The following is a 19,688-nucleotide window of genomic DNA, read 5'->3' on the forward strand; positions in this document are numbered from 1 at the left end:
TTCAGGAAGCCTCTGCATCACTGGATAAGTCTCTATTTCTATAATTCTCTATAAAGTTCCAAACTGAGTTGACATATGCTACTCACAACTTATGCGAAAGGAATCTGAAGGAGGAAGGAGAGAGATGGGGGCATGCTCTTGTGTAATTGGATCTAGAATGGCATTACTTACATATATGGCCAACTTTCAATATTGCCTTCAGTGTAGAGAAGAGAGTTCTAGAGGAAAAGTCATGCTTTTATTCATTGGTGGTTGAAATACACCAAGAATTTAAAATGTTCAGTATAATTTTAAATGCTTTTTTCATCTAGTCTTTTTCAGAGTTATTTGTGAGGACCAAAATAGACTAATTTCAAATTCTTGTATTTGTTCCCTTATCAGAGCTGCCAGCAGATAAAATTTGCCCAGACCCACACCCCCTAGTCAATCAACAAAATTCTAGTCTTGATTTTTCTTGAGCAGAAACCTTTAAGAGTAGAAGAAAATGCATGGGTCTGAGGAAAGGGCAAAAATGGTTAAGAAGGAAAGGGCTGGGTGCTATTTCTCATTTTTAGGAGTTTTTATAAACTTTGGATCTGATTGTGGAATATGCTCTTGTCTTCCATGAGGGAGTTCCCCTGTGGAAATTCAAGCCCCTGGAAGACTCCATCTGTGTCCCCGGACGTCACCCACTTGCTCCAACAGCAGAAATGGACAGCGGACCAACCTTCACCTTCCTGCAGGTGCAGCACCAGAGAGAAGCTCACCATGCTCCCTGAGTGCCCTGAGGGCGCAGGGGGCCTCCCACCCCCGCAGGTACCTCCACCTCCGGGGCCACCAGGGCCCTGAGCCTGCCTGCAACAGCAGCCATTGCACCTCCTGAGTTTCTAGACAACTAACATTTCAAACTAACAGCTAAGTGAAGGACTAAGTGAGGCTCTGGGTCCTCACCAACTGAAGGAAGTCACTGACCAAGAGTTTCATTTCCATTAAACACTCCCGTTCAATCTAGTAAGAAAATATCTTTAAGTATTGAGAAAATAATACATCATGCATGCTTACTATAGAAAAATTAGAAAATACAGAGAAGTCAGAACAAAAATATTTCACCCTATCACTTGGCAATAACCACCAATAACATTTAGTTTTTATTTGTTCAAATAGGATTATATTCAAAATGTTGTCCTGAAACCTGCTATCAATAACATATCGTGAACATATGTCCACATCAGTAAATATACACCTACCTCATCATAGTATGCCTGCACACTATCCTACGTATCCTTTGGATTTACTTTAATTTATTTCATCTCTCATTGGAGAAGGCAATGGCAACCCACTCCAGTACTCTTGCCTGGAAAATCCCATGGATGGAGGAGCCTGGTAGGCTACAGTCCATGGGGTCGCAAAGAGTCGGACACAACTGAGCGACTTCACTCACTCACTTTGCTCATTTCATACTTTATCACTGGAGAAGGAAATGGAAACCCACTCCAGTATTCTTGCCTGGAGAATCCCATGGACAGGGGAGCCTGGCGGGCCGAGGTCCATGGGGTCGCAAAGAGTCAAACATGACTGAAGTGACTGAGCAAGCAAGCAAGCATCTCACACTGCTGATAGGCGGTTTCCTGATAGCTCAGTTGGTAAAGAATCTGCCTGCAATGCAGGAGACCCTAGTTCAATTCCTGGGTCAGGAAGTATTCTGACCTGGAGAATTCCATGGACTGCATAGTCCATGGAGTCGCAAAGAGTTGGACATGAATGAGCAACTTTCACTCATTGCTGAACATGTGGGTTTTCCATTTTTCTCTTATAAACAATGTTGTAGTGTCCATTCAAGTGCACACTTATTAACAATCTTAATTAAGAAGTTTGCCATGTGCTGTATAATTGTCATACATACACATACACACACATGCACACCACACAGAGTTAGCAATCTATGTTTTTCAAGGATATCAGCAATCTTGGCTCTGAGCAGCATCCTCATGGAATTCTAAACGCCATAATGTATCACAATGAGCTTCTCCATGGGGTTTCAGAGGCAGTGAGCTGGGCCAGAGAAGTCTTAGTTTGCCTAAGGTTTATAAGAGGCCTCCAAGCTGACTAGGACAGAGCTGGGTCCTCTATGGTCATCTCTCATGATTTGCCAATGAATGAATGAAGAAATCCCCAAGAGGCAGTGGAATGAGCACCATCATTGGCATCAGAGAGCCATGGATGGGTTACTTAGCCTCTCTAATAAATTGGAGATAATTTCCTCACTTATAAATTGAAGATAACTACACTTTCTTAGGGGTCCCAGATGGCTCAGCTGGTAAGGAACCTGCCTGCCAATGCAGGAGACATAAGACACGTGAGTTCAATCCCTAGGTCAGAAAGATCCCCTGGAGGAGGGCACAGCAACCCACTGCAGTATTCCTGCCTGGAGAATCCTTATGGACAGAGCAGCCTGGCTGACTACAGTCCATAGGGTCACAAAGAGTCAGACATGACTGAGGCGACTTACTGTACACGTCTGCCTCTGGGTGGCGCTCTTGACACCCAGGTTCATGACCGACCAGAAACTAAATGCTATGTATTCTTATATTTAAAGTGCCACCTGGTGGTCAAACTCACACACTTTTGAATTCTCTAAAATCTTTTGATTACCTCGAGTTCTAGATGAATTTTCAAAGTGATGTAAATTGTAGGGCACTGTTTGATTTCTTTCATTCAAACTCACGCACTTTTGAATTCTCTAAAATCTTTTGATTACCTCGAGTTCTAGATGGATTTTCAAAGTGATGTAAATTGTAAGGCACTGTTTGATTTCTTTCATTCACATCACAATTTATTGTGTCAACTCTATGCCAGATACTATTCTGGTTGCTGGGGACACAACAGCTAACAAGTCAGAAAAAGTCCTGGCTCTCACAGAATTTGTGTCCTATCCTACAGACAAAGACAAGTAAACAGATTGAAAGGAAAATTTCAGATAGACATGAAGTTGTGAAGACAATACTACCATGTGTGACAGGATACAGAAAATACTTCTCTGAGGAATAAACTTTGGGCTGAGATTTGAATGATGACAAGTTAGCCATGAGAGGTTGTCCAGGGAGAGGGAGGGAATGAGAGGTGTGCATCTGAGAAACAGAAGTGGGGAGGTCAGGAAGCGAGGGGGTACCTACAGGTGAACTCAGCCTTGGTAACAAATTTGGATCTGATCCTATGGCTTATTGGAGTGTGGTAAGCAAGGCAAATGGTATATTCTGATTGATTTTTTTTTTTAAGCTCAGTCTGGCTCCTGAATGGAGAATGGATTGTGGAGGGCCAGGGTGGAAGCAGAGACCAGTTTGGAAGTGTCTGTAGAGGCCCAGGTGATGCCTGGGTGGAGACTTGGTCTAGGGTGATATGGTAGAGCTGGAGACATGCAGTTGGATTGGAGATTGATTCTGAAGTGAGAACTATCCTGGGTCATCAATGGAATAAAGAAAAAAAAAGGGCTCGAAAGTGACTTTCATATCATTGCTGTGGGAACTAGGGAGACACCAATCCTTTACTGTCTTCCCAGTAGTTGAGTCTACAAATAATTTTTGGAAAAGAACAAGTAGTTTCACCTCAAATTCAGAAGTAATTAATGCAGATATGTCCTTGCTTCAGAGAATACAACGCAGCACTGAAATTCTGCAGGACCTTACAGACAGGAATGTCTCCGACTTCCTGGTAAAAACATATCCTGCTCTTATCCGAAGCAGGTAAGATACTTTTTTGTACTTTTCATCCTGGGTCCCTTGGGAAAATATTAACTAAGATCAGAAGATAATTTCCTCTCATGACTTTTCAACAATCAGGGCAGTGGAATTTTTTCTTTTTCCTAATTTGAAAGTCTCAACTGATAGAAAAGACAACTGGGGCATATACCAGTCAAATGCAACTTATGATTAATTTTGATCTGTTTTTGGTTTTGTTTAGGCCAAGCAAAGTTTAACCCATGCACTACTACAAGTAAAATAAGAAAGTATAGAATTTTTCCAAAACACAGTCTCATATTTTAAGTAGTTCAAAAAGAGAGGTGAAGTTTGGAGGGAGGAAGGAGAGTAAGGGGGACAGGGAGAAGACAAAGAGAGAAGTAAAAAAGGAAAAGTAAGAAGCAACAAGGAGAAAGGAAACAATGAGACCAAGATAGGAGCGAGGCAGTGGGAGAGAGTCCGTGTGAGCCCACAGGTTGTCCAGGTTAACTGTACCTGTTGTACTCTAACTGTGAATTAGCCCCGGTATCACTGCCCTTTCCAATGCCAGGCACTCCTCTCAGCTCTGCAGCTGTTCTCATTGAGCTCCATCCAGGATGGACCAACTTCAGCAGCCCCATCACAGCAAACAGTGAGACAAGAGCATGCTATGGAGAAAGGGTTATAGGGGACCCTGGTCTAAGCCCCATGTTCTCTGGAATTTTAAAATAAAACATACTGTCTAACTTTAGGCATATTTTCAGTTGCTTCCCCTCCCAGTCCCTAAGCAAAGGATTAATGGACTCAGTTAACTACAACACACTGCAGATGGTGATAGCAGCTGCTGAGAAAGGAGTGCCAAGCCAGCAGTTAGCAAATGAGGAACACCATTCGAGCACGAAAATACAAGCAGAGTGCATAGAATTTATTCAATAATGCAGTAAACAATGACCGCATCCCACCCTTTGTTCTCAGCAGCACATTTGCAGTGTGGAATTTTGGATTTTGTGCTTTGTGGTGAAGATAGTTTGTGAGGACTGAACTCTGAGGACTAGAGCTGGTTCTGTGTGTTTCCTATCTTGTAATTTTGTCCCTTGTTGGCTGGAAGTCAGTCCCTTAACTCTGCACTAGGAGTAATTCAGAACTTCCTCTGAGCGTGCAGGTGATTATGAGAGTCTCGTTCTTGCCGGATGCAAGAGGGGAGGGCTGCAGCCTTCATTGCATGCTGGCATGGTCATTGTCATATTTCCTGGGTCCAGATCATCTGATAGATGACCTTACAACAGGGCCAGCCAGAAGGCCTAGCAGTCAGGATGTGACTGTAGGGCAAGTGTTAGAAAATATCAGTCTTTTCTCCACAGATTTTTTTCAGGCTCAGCCCTTGGCCTATGAGGGGCTATCAGGAAATACAAAAATGCCCCTTGAAGACTGGGACACCCCAGTGGGCATTTGGGAAAGAAAGTCAACACGTCTGTATATTTGTTGTATTCACTGTATGATTTGTTTTGGCTTTCAGTTTGAAGAGCAAATTCTGGGTCAATGAACAGAGGTAAGAAACTATTTTTGTAAGAAATTAAAATCTCAGAGTGATCTATTTTAAATTATTGTACAGTAAAAAAGTCACACCTCAGTCATGTGAATGAGCTGTTCTGTACGTGCCCAGGAATTCGTAAGACATGTCTTAAGGGACGTGTGGCTACAGACACCCTATGCCCAGAACATGCTCAGCAGTGAATCTCCTTGGAGGACATAAATGAGAGGGGATACTTCCTGAAGAGGAGTTCCAGAGCACTCTCCCTCCAGGGAGGTTCTAAAACCTCCAAGCAAATAACAGTTTATAACGAGAGCACGAGTTCCCTACGCCCTGGCATTCCTTGGCCCATTCCATTTAAGGCTCCGGGAGTCTGGCCCAGCCCCTGACTCACCCTGTCCCTGGGTATCTAGGAGGTTCATGAGGTTCCTGAGGTTTGAGAATCCTCCAGAGACAGTCTACGAGTGAGCTGGCCTCCCTAGGGTCCCTCAGGAACAGGGCCTCTAGAATGAATGTGGAGCTGATGTTGACTTGATTTCCTGGGCAGGATCCAGGCCATGAAAGTAAAATTCAGCTTTCAGAATCATTCCCTAGAAGGTAGTGAGGGGCCTCAACTGAAGCAGAAAGGTAGGGAGGTGGGGAGGACAAGTTGAGTCTCTGAGAAATAAAGTTCTCCTCCTCTGCCTCCCCTACTCAATATGTTTTGTTTGTTGAGAAGTTTGGCTTTTATGCTGCCATTGAAGAGTTTTAAGCCAGAGAGTGACATGCCCAGGCCAGTGTTAGGGCACCAGTGTGGAGGGGGTGTTAGACAGGGAGAGACCCGAGGCTAGGATCGCAGTTGAAGACCAGATAGGAGTCAACGCAGGGAGTGGTGAGGGATTCCCTGCGGCAGGGATGGGTGAGAGGCACCAAGAGAGGATGGCAGACTGGGCAGGTGAGTCCAGCACACTAGAAGTACCTGCAAAGTATAGAAGCGGCACGGGGGGAAAGTTAGGGAAGACCTCAAAGAGAAGATAACACAGGACAGATGAGTTGGAAAGGCACCCAGAGAAACTAGCAGCCCTGCAAAGGCAAAGAGACCATGCTGAGCTTGTGGCATGACTGGATAGCTGGAATGGGCCACTGGAGGTCGGGCATAAGGAGGGTGAAGTTGGAGAGCTTGGCAGGCACCAAGCTCAGAAGGAGTCAGGACTGCATCCTGGAGATAAGGAAGAAGCTGTGAAAAGTTGGTTTGTAAAGTGAAGCCATGTTTCCCACTAGTGCAGACTATTCCTGCAAAAATGCACCTTTTCCTACAGAAACTGAGAGCTATGGCAGCCATGAGGTACACACACGTGGTCACATGGTTCATGACATAGAACTGAGGACTTCTTGTTCCCTTGTCAGGTATGGAGGAATTTCTGTCGGAGGAAAGCTCCCAGCTCCCCCCTTCACTGGAGAAGCACTTGTTGGATTTTTAAGTGACCTTGGCCAGTTAATGAATGTGAGCGGGGTATGTAAACAGACTGGAGATTTGGTGGGACTTTCAACTGGCCACTTATAGAAATGATCATGAGTGCTAAGAAGAGGTGGTGAGGGGGAGTGGGAAAAACCCTCTTGTTTGTTTTTTATGGCTTTCTAGGGCCCTATGACCAGAGAGGCTGCTAAAGAAATGCCTGCTTTCCTTAAACAACTAGAAACTGAAGACAATATTAAGGTATTGGCCCTGCCTGAACTGCCCTAGAGCTAAAAACTCACATGAGCTGGTGGCTGTTTTATTTTCCCAGCTTAATTAAATTCCACCCCCACTCCTGTTGGAATCAGGCATGAAATGTCTCCCAGCTGCCAAAACCTTCCTCCTGCTCCCATTCTTTTTCCTGCAGCTCATTTTTTCTTTAAATAGCTGCTGTTCATGCAGAGTGTCCTGTGGAGTAGAGCCTAACGAAGCCACCTTCCTGTCCTCTAGGTGTGGTTTAACAACAAAGGTTGGCATGCTCTGGTCAGCTTCCTCAACGTGGCCCACAACGCCATCTTACGGGCTAGCCTGCACAAGGACAAGAACCCCGAGGAGTATGGCATCACCGTCATAAGCCAGCCCTTGAACCTGACCAAGGAGCAGCTCTCTGAGATCACAGTGTAAGCCACCGTGCCCCCCGCCTCACAGAGTTCTTGTCACCTTCTCCACTCTGAACACCGCAAGAGGATTCTCACTAGCAGGCGCTGCCAGACTGGATGGCAAGCTTGTTTAATCGGGTGCACAGAAACATAAGATTCCTTGTGCCAAACTGCTTGGCCATTCTTTCTCCTTACTTATTTGGAAAGTAAGCATATGTTTGGTTCCATTCCCTTTTTGCTTTTGGTAACACATTGCTCCTGGAACTTACACAAAGCGTCTCCTTTCCATTATCCAAAATGACTGCCAGTGACTGGGAAGTTCAGTAAATCTTTCATTGCCCCAGCAGTGATTATCTTAGATTCCGGTAATTTCCCCCAGACGGTCAGGCTTTGGAACTGTCAACATATCCTTACCTTCCTAAAGCATAGGCTCAGCTTCAAGCAGTAAAAACATTGCTCTTTTGCAATTTGTAGCGTGTTTGCCTTATCAAAGGTCTATATTTGGTGAGAGTGCTTTTGTTAGTACAGACTCCTTCTGGAAGGCAGTAAGGGGGCTCTGTATACTCCAAGTGCACTGACCATGCCCAAGGTCATGGCTAAACTTGGATCTGAAGCCGTAGGGACCTTCCTTGGGACACCCACTGAGGCCCTAGACGGAGGAAAAGTAGTCTATGTCCATTCCCACTTAACCTCAGTTTCTGTACTTTCTGCCAAGCCTTTTGAATATGAAATATGAGATAGGAGTCTTGTGATTATAAGAATAGTATATAAAATAGTATATGTTCATTAAATAACGTTTATAGAAGAGAGTTTTAAGAACTAAGTTTCTATAACCCAACAATTTAGGGTATTTCCTATAACCATTTTTTGGCGTTTCCTTCTGATCATTTGTTCTAACCTTACTATATGTGTGGATCAAGCTGTCTGTCATTTTAACAGGGGCACCGGCCAGCACACATAGTGCTTTTGTGGGAATTAGTGAAGGGTGCTTCGGGTGGTGCTAGTGGTAAAGAACCCACCTGCAATACAGGAGATGTAGAGAGACATGGGTTCAATCCCTGGGTCAGGAAGATCCCCTGGAGGACAGCGTGGCAACCTACTCCAGTATTCTTGCCTGGAGAATTTCATGGACAGAGGAGCCTGGCAGGCTACAGTTCACAGGGCCACAAAGGGTTGGACATGACTGAAGCGACATAGTATGAACACATGTTCCTTTGTCAAGGTGGGCAATGGCCCACACTAGAGTTCATGGCTCGTATGTGAAGGCTGGGTTAGATTTCAGCCCATACTTGCCCCATAAGGCAGATGCTTTCTATCTGATCCAGGAAAGAGTGAATATTGCCAAGTGCCTGCATAACCATCCTGTTCCCTTCTCACTTAAACTTACATTATAATGTAACATTTCTCTGTGTTCTGATGTGTTTCTTAAATGCATGATTTAATAACTTATTGCCTTTAAAAATGTATTTCTTTTCACAAACCATGTATTTGTCTACATTAAAAATTCAAGAGTATCTATAGACAAATTATTAGAACTAATAAAAGCATTATAGTGCATGATATTTTTGAGGTAAAAATCCATTCCTATACACAATCAACAAATAATTAGAAAACGTAATACAAAGAAAATGTGTCTAGACTTTCATATTAACAGGGAACTGCATATGATATTACATACATGGTTATATATTACATAACCTTAACGTTCAACATCACCTAGAACAGGAAACACACAAATCTCCACTTCATCTTGACCTTGACCCAGTTTGATTTAGACAGTCCCGTGGGATGACAAGCTTCAGGTTAAGAAAGGGGATTCTGGAGGCTGTTCCCTGGGTGGGGTGAGGACTTTTCAGAGCCTGATCTTGTCCTTCTGCTTCTACGCCTCCTCCTTCACCTGCCTCTCTCTCCCCATGTCTCCCGTCCTTCTGCAGACTGACCACTTCGGTGGACGCTGTAGTGGCCATCTGCGTGATTTTTGCCATGTCCTTCGTCCCTGCCAGCTTTGTCCTTTATTTGATCCAGGAGAGGGTGAACAAGGCCAAGCACCTCCAGTTTGTCAGCGGAGTGAGCCCCACCACCTACTGGCTGACCAACTTCCTCTGGGACATCGTAAGTATCAGGTCACGGCACCACTCTCGCCACCCTGGGCCCAAGGGTGTTTGTGTCTATTCTGACTGAAGGAACACAGCAGGGTGGGGCTCTTATGTGGCCAGGGCTGCCAGAGGGTGCCATGCCCAGGGCCCAAGCTGGGGAAAGATGCAGGGCACAGCTCAGCAACTGAGGTGGGGGGTGCTCTGCATGTTCTGACCCACCAAAAAATCACTGCTCGGCAGGCCTGAGGCTGGCCTTCCTGGGAATAATCTGAAGCTGAAGAGGTAATATAAAGAGGTCCTTCACCCTACATGCTCCTCTTAAATCTCACCACACCCTCAAAGTGGGTGAAATGGAACCTCCCCTGTGGTCGAGTCACCATAAACATAGGATATCCAGTTAAATTTAAATTTCAGATAAAACAATGAATAATTTTTAATATAGTTTATCCTAGTTCAGTTCAGTTCAGTTGCTCAGTCCTGTCTGACTCTTTGCGACCCCATGAATCTCAGCACACCAGGCCTCCCTGTCCATCACCAACTCCCGGAGTTCACCCAAACCCATGTCCATCAAGTCGGTGATGCCATCCAGCCATCTCATCCTCTGTTGTCCCCTTCTCCTCCTGCCCCCAGTCCCTCCCAGCATCAGGGTCTTTTCCAGTGAGTCACCTCTTCGCATGAGGTGACCAAAGTATTGGAGTTTAAGCTTCAGCATCAGTCCTTCCAATGAACACCCACGACTGATCTCCTTCAGAATGGACTGGTTGGATTTCTTTCCAGTCCAAGGGGCTCTCAAGAATCTTCTCCAACACCACAGTTCAAAAGCATCAATTCTTCGGCACTCAGCTTTCTTCACAGTCCAACTCTCACATCCATACATGACCACTGGAACAACCATAGCCTTGACTAGACGGACCTTTGTTGGCAAAGTAATGTCTCTGCTTTTGAATATGCTATCTAGGTTGGTCATAACTTTCCTTCCAAGGAGTAAGCATCTTTTAATTTCACGGCTGCAATCACCATCTGCAGTGATTTTGGAGCCCAAAACATAAAGTCTGACACTGTTTCCCCATCTATTTCCCATGAAGTGATGGGACCAGATGCCATGGTATTAGTTTTCTGAATGTTGAGCTTTAAGCCAACTTTTTCACTCTCCTCTTTCACCTTCATCAAGAGGCTTTTTAGTTCCTCTTCACTTTCTGCCATAAGGGTGGTGTCATTTTCATATCTGAGGTTATTAATATTTCTCCTGGAAATCTTGATTCCAGCTTGTGCTTCTTCCAGCCCAGCATTTCTCATGATGTACTCTGCATATAAGGTAAATAAGCAGGGTGACAATATACAGCCTTGACGTACTCCTTTTCCTATTTGGAACCAGTCTGTTGTTCCATGTCCAGTTCTAACTGTTGCTTCTTGACCTGCATATAGGTTTCTCAAGAGGCAGGTCAGGTGGTCTGATATTCCCATCTCTTTCAGAATTTTCCACAGTTTATTGTGATCCACACAGTCAGAGGCTTTGGCATAGTTAATAAAGCAGAAATAGATGTTTTTCTGGAACTCTTGCTTTTTCAACCATCCAGTGGATGTAGGCAATTTGATCTCTGGTTCCTCTGCCTTTTCTAAAACCAGCTTGAACATCTGGAAGTTCAGGGTTCACGTATTGCTGAAGCCTGGCTTGGAGAATTTTGAGCATTACTTTACTAGCATGTGAGATCAGTGCAATTGTGCAGTAGTTTGAGCATTCTTTGGCATTGCCTTTCTTTGGGATTGGAATGAAAACTGACCTTTTCCAGTCCTGTGGCCACTGCTGAGTTTTCCAAATTTGCTGGCATATTGAGTGCAGCACTTTCACAGCATCATCTTTCAGGATTTGGAATAGCTCAACTGGAATTCCATCACCTCCACTAGCTTTGCTCGTAGTGATGCTTTCTAAGGCCCACTTGACTTCACATTCCAGGATGTCTGGCTCTAGGTGAGTGATCACACCATTGTGATTATCTGGGTCATAAGATCTTTTTTGTACAGTTCTTCTGTGTATTCTTGCCACCTCTTCTTAATATCTTCTGCTTCTGTTAGGTCCATACCATTTCTGTCCTTTATAGAGCCCATCTTTGCATGAAATGTTCCCTTGGTATCTCTAATTTTCTTGAGGAGATCTCTAGTCTTTCCCATTCTGTTGTTTTCCTCTATTTCCTTGCACTGATCACTGAGGAAGGCTTTCTTATCTCTTCTTTCTATTCTTTGGAACTCTGCATTCAGATGCTTATATCTTTCCTTTTCTGCTTTGCTTTTTGCTTCTCTTCCTTTCAGAGCTATTTGTAGGAGTTTACCCTAACTTCCCCTCAAATATTGCATTCTTACCCAAAAACATTTATCGGTTTCTGACCCAAAATTCAAGTTTAATTGCATGTTCAACATTTTTATTTGCTAAATCTGGAAACCCTATCCAGGGGCCTTATTTTGATTTCCCAACCAGATCTTCATTATATTAGATGAGCTACCACTTCAGAGAACATGAAGAAAAAGCTATGTATCAAATCAGAAGCAGACTACTACCTCAGAATCAGAATTGGTGGGGGAAGAAAGGGTCAGGATGGGCTACTGTACTACAGGTCACAGGATCCAAATGACTTGACAGCAGAGGTCTGCTTATAATGTGGGAGTTGCTTGACACCAATTCCAGTCTATTCCAGGCATCTCGGGACCAAGATACTTTGTTTTATCTCAACATTCTAAGACTAACATGAAGATGTTAGTCTTCCACTTCATGTGAAGATAGAATATGTCATGATGGAGACCAACACAACCTTTTCCACTATGATTTTTAATAATGATGACAGATTTAGGGTTTATGAAGACATGCTCTCTTCTCTCTTACTCAACTTACTAAGTAGCCATCATTCAGAAATCACCGGTAGCAACTAATCTTTTCTCTAGCTTCTGTCTACCTGAGGAAGCACTTATGAACACATGGGGAAGAGGTCAGAGACAATAAGCCTCCCTTTGAACAAGAACGTCACTTATAGTCACTCATGTTGGCCTGTGCTTAAACATGAGTGAAGCTAGGCTCTCCTGCACTGAAAAGCTATTAAAGTGCTGGGTTTGCATCCTATTTTTTTTTTTAAGACAAGGAATAGAATTTAGAGTTGAGGCTGACCCACGCACGTGCCTGGCTATAGACAGAGATCTCTGAGCCTAAGGACAAATTTGTGGACAGAAAGACAAAGCGAGTGTCTAAATGGGAGATGATTCTAGCAAAGTAGACACTTGGCAGTCTAATGAAGAGCTTGGAAATGGTGACTATGATGCCAGCAGGCTTCCTGATGCTCTAGAATTTTACGAATGGCCTGGAATCATTTCAAGGAGCTATATTGTTGGGACTAAGCACCCTCGTTGGCCAATGGTAAAAAGATAACATTGGCCTGGAGGTCATTGTTGAATAAATGAACAAACACATTGTTTATATCATTCACTCAGCACATATGTGATGTTGTAAGTTCTTATTTTTATTATTTTTTTTTAATTTTATTTTATTTTTAAACTTTACATAATTGTATTAGTTTTGCCAAATATCAAAATGAATCCACCACAGGCATACATCATCTGTTTTTCTTTTCTTTTAAAGTTTGAAATAACCACAAACTTATAAAAACATTGAAAATACAGTTTTAAACTTTTTTCTGAGCCATTTGAGAGTAACTTCTTCATAAGATACATACACACACACACACACATTGCATTTTGTTGCCCTGTCTCTTCAGTCTCCGTCAGCCTGGGTTGGATCCTCCCTCTTTCCTTGACACTCATGACTTGACACTTTTGAAGATCGTAGACCAGTTGTTTTGCACAATGTCCATTAGTTGGGGTTTGCCTAATGTCTCCTCATGATGGATTCAGGTCATAGCAGCAGTTTCATGAAAGCATGCTCTAGCCTGCTCACTACACGCTATCAGGTAGCTTCTAATTTCAGTTTGTCCTATTACTGGTGATCACTTTTGTCACTCGATTAAGATGGTGTCTGCTGAGCTTGTTCACTGTAAAGTTACTCTTTTTCCCTTATAATTCATCAGGATTTGGAGAGAGGTACTTTGAAGCTAGGGCTTCCCTAGTGGCTCAGTGGTAAAGATCCACCTGCCAATGCAGGAGACATGGGTTCAATCTCTGGGTCAGGAAGATCCCTTAGAAAAGGAAATGGCAACCCACTCCAGTATTCTTGCCTAGGAAATCCTATGGACAGAGAAGCCTAGCAGGCTACAGTCCATGGTCTCACAAAGAGTTGGACACCACTGAGCACACATACACACAAACACAAACAAACACACAAACAAACACAGAAGAGTCTTCTGGGCTAAAGTCCGTGGGGTTGCAAAAGAGTTGGACGTGACTGAGTGACTAAACAACAACAACAGACATTTAAAAATTATTTCTACATCTCCCTTGTCTTTCCAGGGTTTGAGACCTAAGTTACATTAAATGAAAGAATTAAGTAAGTTCTAATTTGATATCAATTTTCCAGGTTACTAAATATTTTTCAATGAAAAATATTGGGGTATCAATGATATTTTTAGATGGCCTCCACAATAAGATGAGAGGAGTTATTTAGAAACTTAAAACTTCCACTAAAGAAAACACAATTTTTATTTATTTTTTTGTTTTCTTTTTTGTTTTCTTTTTTTTTCTAATTTTATTTTATTTTTAAACTTTACATAATTGTATTAGTTTTGCCAAATATCAAAATAAAACACAATTTTTAAAGTTTTCTAGCCTCATGGAGTCCTATTGAAACAGAGTAAGTTCCCCAACAACAAAGTAATCTTTTAAATTTCATCCAACACAAAAGTAAAACTGTAACAATACTCAAGAGATCGCTTTACCTCAAAGGAAAAAAGATCTGTAGGGCAGCTGAGAGGTCACTTTCTTCAAGTCTGTTTCTGGAACGTGGATGTCAGCCACGCACAGACATTTAAAAATGTCCTTCCCCAGGACATGACTCAGTGACTGAACAACAACTTTGAAGTTATGTAAATATCCTGGTTTTTTAAATCAAACTTTCCATTTATTTGTATGTTTATTTATGCTTTTATGGAGTCACGGTTCCTGTGTTAATCCAGATTACAATCTGATACCATTCTTACTGATTTTGGTGCTCAGATTATCCCGTTTGGCCAGTGGGAACTCCTCCACCCCAGCTCCCATGCCCTTTGGACTTGTGTCCACATGTTCCTTGAATTCATCCAAGTTCTCTGCCCAGTCCTACCCTGGAGTCAGTCATCTCCCCAAGGAATTCTGGGTCCTTCCAGTGGAAGATGTCCTTCAAAACCAAGACCTTGGTGGTGAATATATTCACTGCCCCTGGGGTATCAGTGGTCCCAGGCCTTCACGGTGGAGACAGCTAGGTGAGATGCGCACGTATCTACATAGACATGCACACATTACATCTGTACTTCATCTATATGCTGAACTAAACTGAACAATTGTTGTTATTGCTATTTAGTCACTAAGTTGTGTCCAACTCTTTTGCAACCCTACGGACTGTAGCCTGCCAGAGTCCTCTGTTCATGGGATTTCCCTGGAAAGAATATTGGAGTAGGATGCCATTTCCTTCTCCACTGGATCTTCCCAACCCAGGAACTGAACCTGCCTCCGCCATTGGCAGGAGGACTCTTTACCACTGAGGGACCTGGGGATCCAACAAAACTGAACAAAACATTTACTAAAAAAACACCACCAGTTCCAATCCAGCACTACAGGTTCACTCTGGTTTCTGTCTTTCCATATTTGTAACTCCCTTCTCCAAAAGTGAACAACTGGTTGCTGCTGCCCCTGACTCATTTACCTGCCTGAGCTACACACCTGTATGTAGCAAGTTCCCCATCTCTGCCTTCGTCCTCCCTGCTGTGTGGACACCCTCCTCTCCCTCCTCCAGCCACCCGCCTTCTTGCGCAGGCCATCTCCGTTCTGCTCTGGCTCTGATATCGCACACCAGATCAGCCCCTGTAAGACACCATCCTGACCCCGCCTGGGGCTCCAGCACCCCGTACCAAGTCACCTCCATGGATGTCCTTCTTAGGTTCTCATTCTGCTTGGGACCATTTTGACTCCTCCCCTACCCTCACCATGGCTGCCCACCTTTCCCTGTCCAGCCTGATGGACTAAATTCTGTTAAGAAGAGAGGGGAGGAAGTGATGTGAGGCCAAGGATTATACTATAAATTTTTCTGAATTCTGGAGACATGCTTAGAAAGTAGAATCAACAGGACTTTGAGACTGATTAGAAAGAGGAGAAATCAGGTGGAATTTTATAATTCATTGTTTCAAAAGATACAAGTGAAGATTCCTGTGCAGGGAGGTGGGCGTGAAGTAAGGTAGGAGGACGAAGGACACCTTTACATACGTTTGCTAGCCAAGAACTGCTTATACAAATAGAGTCAGAATCCCAAACTGTAAGTACTGGAGGAGCCTGGCCCAGCCCATGTCTTACTGAATGAGAAACAGAGGTGCAGAGATTAAGGACCTTGCTCCCCTCTTCTCTCTTCAAGATGAATTACACTGTAAGTGCTGCACTGGTGGTGGGCATCTTCATCGGGTTTCAGAAGAAAGCCTACACTTCTTCAGAGAACCTTCCAGCCCTTGTTGCGCTGCTCATGCTGTATGGGTGAGTTGTGTGGGCCCTTAGCTAATGAGAAGGGAAGCCAGGGGAGGAGCTTGCTCTTCTGACAGAAAACCTGGGTTTCCAGTGTCAAGATCAGCTTCTAGTTCCTGGCAGGGTCTGTGGCTGCTGATCAGGAATCTGGCTGGCTTCTGTTTCTGACTCCATGCATGGAGGTGTTCCTGCAGCCCAGTGCACTCAGGAACAATGGAGACACCCATATGGTTTGAATCTTAATCCTCCTCCACTCAAACTATGGCCTGACCAAAGTCTGAGAATCCATCACTGCCCAGTTCCTCACTCAGCTCTGACTCTCATTCATCTGTGGTCAATCTGTCCATCTCAGTGTCTCCTATACCAGCCAAAAGTTATTTGTACATAGAAGACTACAGCTGAAAAGTCATTCCTGGGTCAGGACCAGAAAATAACACAAGGATTAAATCCAATAGAATTACAGAGCATACAACTTTATATCCAAGTCCACCACTTACTATACATATAACTGCTGCTGCTGCTGCTGCTGCTCAGTTGCTTCAGTCGTGTCCGACTCTGTGCGACCCCACAGACAGCAGCCCACCAGGCTCCCCCGTCCCTGGGATTCTCCAGGCAAGAACACTGGAGTGGGTTGCCATTGCCTTCTCCAGTGTATGAAAGGAAAAGTGAAAGTGAAGTCATACATATAACTGTAGACAAGTAATTCACCCCACTGGGGCCTGAGTTTCCCCATCTGCAAAATGGAGATCAGGATACCTGGCCCTTCCTACAGGAGCCAGCAGTGTCTTGCCAGAGCAATGGCCTCTATTCATCTCTCTTAGAGAATTCAGGAACAAGTGTGAATATGACATATCAGCTCCAGTGAACTATGAATATTAGCCTGTTGGAATCTCAGCCCAGCTTTGCTGATCCAGACTAGAATGGAAAGTGTTGCAGGGTAGAGAATGCTCCTATATATTGTGTAAGGCTTTATAATTTACAAGGCACATTCACAGCTACTATCTCATTGCTCCTCACAAAAACTCCACGAGGTGGTCAGGAAAGGCATTATTGTCTCCATTCAAAGTTGAAGAGCAAAGACCAAGAAAGGGAGTATCTCTTTGGTTCCCCTGGACTCTTCATCAGTTCAAACATACCACCCCGTGTGAAAGGGGGATGAATTATATCTAGGGGCACAGCAGGTGGGGTGGAAATTGGAACTCCATCAACTGACTTGTGTCATTTCACACAGGTGGGCAGTCATTCCCATGATGTATCCGGCATCCTTCCTGTTCGATATCCCCAGCACTGCCTATGTGGCCTTATCTTGTGCTAATCTGTTCATTGGCATCAACAGCAGTGCCATCACTTTCGTCCTGGAATTATTTGAGAATAACCGGGTAAGCGTGCCTTTCTTGGCTGCTTCTTTTGATTATTTGGACACTAGAGAGTGTGTGATGGTCAAGCAGAGCCAGGGGCAAACTCCGTGTCTGTGCATTCTTAGTGTGTAAATGAATGTTGCTTCCTCCCTTCCTTTATCCCTCCCCTCTTCCCTTCCTTTCTTTGTTTCTTTAAGCTCCTTGTTCATTCATATGCTCTGAATGTCATGGTTTTCTGGACCCTTTCTGCAATTTATAAAGGACCTTTCATAATTCTAAGCTTTTAGATCTTACTTCTTCAAGAAAGTATCCTTGGGGACTTTGGGTCTTAGATTTTACATACACAAGGTAACTCATTCATGTAATTTCAGAGTTTAAAAAGAACAGAAAGGCATACATAAGTCTCCTCCTTACTCCTGTTTCCCACTTGCCTAGTTCCATTCTCCAGAGGCAACGTTTTGTTTGAATTTCCTATGTATTCTGGAGTACATGCATGGGTGTTCAGTATGCTGACATATAAACGAATACATATATGATCTTTCTCCCAATTTCATACACATATTGTAACAGAAAAATATGAAAATTAATCCTGAGATTAGGCTTAGGAATCTGTAGTGCTGAACGACCCACTTTATGAGCTGTGCGGTGCAGTTGTCACATGCACACCCGCAGACTGCTCCTTGCCCAGCAAGAACTGGCAGAAGGAGTACTAACACAGTGGCAGTGCCCAGGGCTGTCTTTGCTCTGCGCTTGCTCCCCCGGTCCTCTGTGTCTCAGCCCTGGCCGTCCTGGAAACACTCCCGAGGATCAGTGGGCTCTCCCGTGTGCCTGTGTCCCCAGCACCTCTCTTGCCCTTCTCTCTCAGAAGGTCTTCGCAGTTGAGAGGGTGGGCACCAGCCAGCACATCTGCACACCTGTCCTGTGGCCCCTCCCCCACGCCTGCTTCCAGGCCTTGCTGGGAGGACCCAAGGCAAACCTGCATTAACCATCCAGTCCCATGGCTTCCGGAGAGCAACTCTTTCCCTGACTTCATCAGGCTTTCTGTAGCCACTAAGCAAGAAGCAAAACCCCAGCTGTCCCATGACTGATAAAAAATGTACCACATCACAGTCAGACCCCAGAAAGGAGGTGGATGAGAACACAGACTCCACTAATGACCAGAGCATCCTGGAAGACTGAATATGCTGCTCTTTGGAGTTGCTTTTGTCACAGGCTCACAGCTCACCACATCTTGATAGAGTGTGTTACTTCAAAATAAAGAGCTTAAACCAACTCAAAACATCCCACTCCTGCAGACTGCACTCATTTAGCCAACAATTACTGAGTGCGTACCCCTCCCCTGCATAAAAAAGCTGGCTGCTTCCCCCTAAATTGTGGAATAGACGGATGCTGCAGAAATTCCCAGAATCCCACAGGAGGCTCCTCAGGTCACAGAGACATCCACTAGGAGAGCACTGTGTGATGAATGTGCCAGTATAAACCAGTGTGGCCCCAGGAACTCCCTTCCGGTGAGGAAATGATCTGCATGCTGAATTAGGAACCAATATAAGCGGAGGTTCATAACCTTCCATGAGACAGTGTGTGACAGAACATCGAAGGAGCAAGACTGATAAAACACCACAGACCAGAGTAGGCCAAAAGAGCTGGACTATGGGGTCAGCAGGGCCTCGATAGAGGAATTCAATTCATACCTGGCTTGGAATAAGTAGTATTTTATTAACCCACTTAATAAACAGTGAAGTACCTACAATGAGCTAATCAGGTGTCAGGTGCTTAGGAAGGACACCAAAATAATTTGGACCCAGTCCCTGCTCTCTGGGCAGCAGTGACTAGTGCAGAAAATATGCAGGTAGAAAAAAAAATTAATCGTGGTGATGTGGTAAGTCCTCTAAGAGAGGGTTTGATGTTTTTCCATGGGAACCGGGAAAGGTTTAGGCGAGAAGAGAGTATTTGAGCTAGGTTTCTAAAGAAGGCCAGGAATCTACCAGAGAACAGGAGGGGAAAGAGCATTCTTTTCACTAATAGCAATGGTTAATAGAAGTTACAAGTGCAAGGGCCTACAGATAAGAACGTAGTGCCTTCCAGGAAGAGTGTGGGGGGACGGTGGGGAGGGTAGATAGACGGCGATGAGGTGATGTAAGCAAAAGTGCAGAGGCCAGAGAGGAAGGAGGTTGTACGGCAGAGATGGGCCAGAAAAGCAGGTCCGCCTCAGCCCCTTGTGTCCCTCTGCCTGACACTGACACTTGAGGCTCATGCAGCAAATACAATCTACCACCTG

General features: G+C 44.2%; 1 protein-coding gene across 1 annotated transcript in view; it reads left to right on the top strand.

Moving 5' to 3' along the window:
* The window catches only part of ABCA4 (ATP binding cassette subfamily A member 4), a 144,247-nt gene that overhangs the window by 106,919 nt on the left and 17,640 nt on the right, over positions 1–19,688 (top strand). Inside the window, exons 30-38 of the mRNA XM_027536459.1 lie at positions 609–795; positions 3,625–3,719; positions 5,209–5,241; positions 6,610–6,715; positions 6,845–6,919; positions 7,169–7,338; positions 9,252–9,429; positions 15,949–16,064; positions 17,284–17,431. Coding sequence (XP_027392260.1) covers positions 609–795; positions 3,625–3,719; positions 5,209–5,241; positions 6,610–6,715; positions 6,845–6,919; positions 7,169–7,338; positions 9,252–9,429; positions 15,949–16,064; positions 17,284–17,431 — 1,108 coding nt within the window. The remainder of the gene's footprint in view (positions 1–608; positions 796–3,624; positions 3,720–5,208; positions 5,242–6,609; positions 6,716–6,844; positions 6,920–7,168; positions 7,339–9,251; positions 9,430–15,948; positions 16,065–17,283; positions 17,432–19,688) is intronic.

This window comes from Bos indicus x Bos taurus, chromosome 3, assembly GCF_003369695.1.
Source record: "Bos indicus x Bos taurus breed Angus x Brahman F1 hybrid chromosome 3, Bos_hybrid_MaternalHap_v2.0, whole genome shotgun sequence".
Taxonomy (NCBI): domain Eukaryota; kingdom Metazoa; phylum Chordata; class Mammalia; order Artiodactyla; family Bovidae; genus Bos; species Bos indicus x Bos taurus.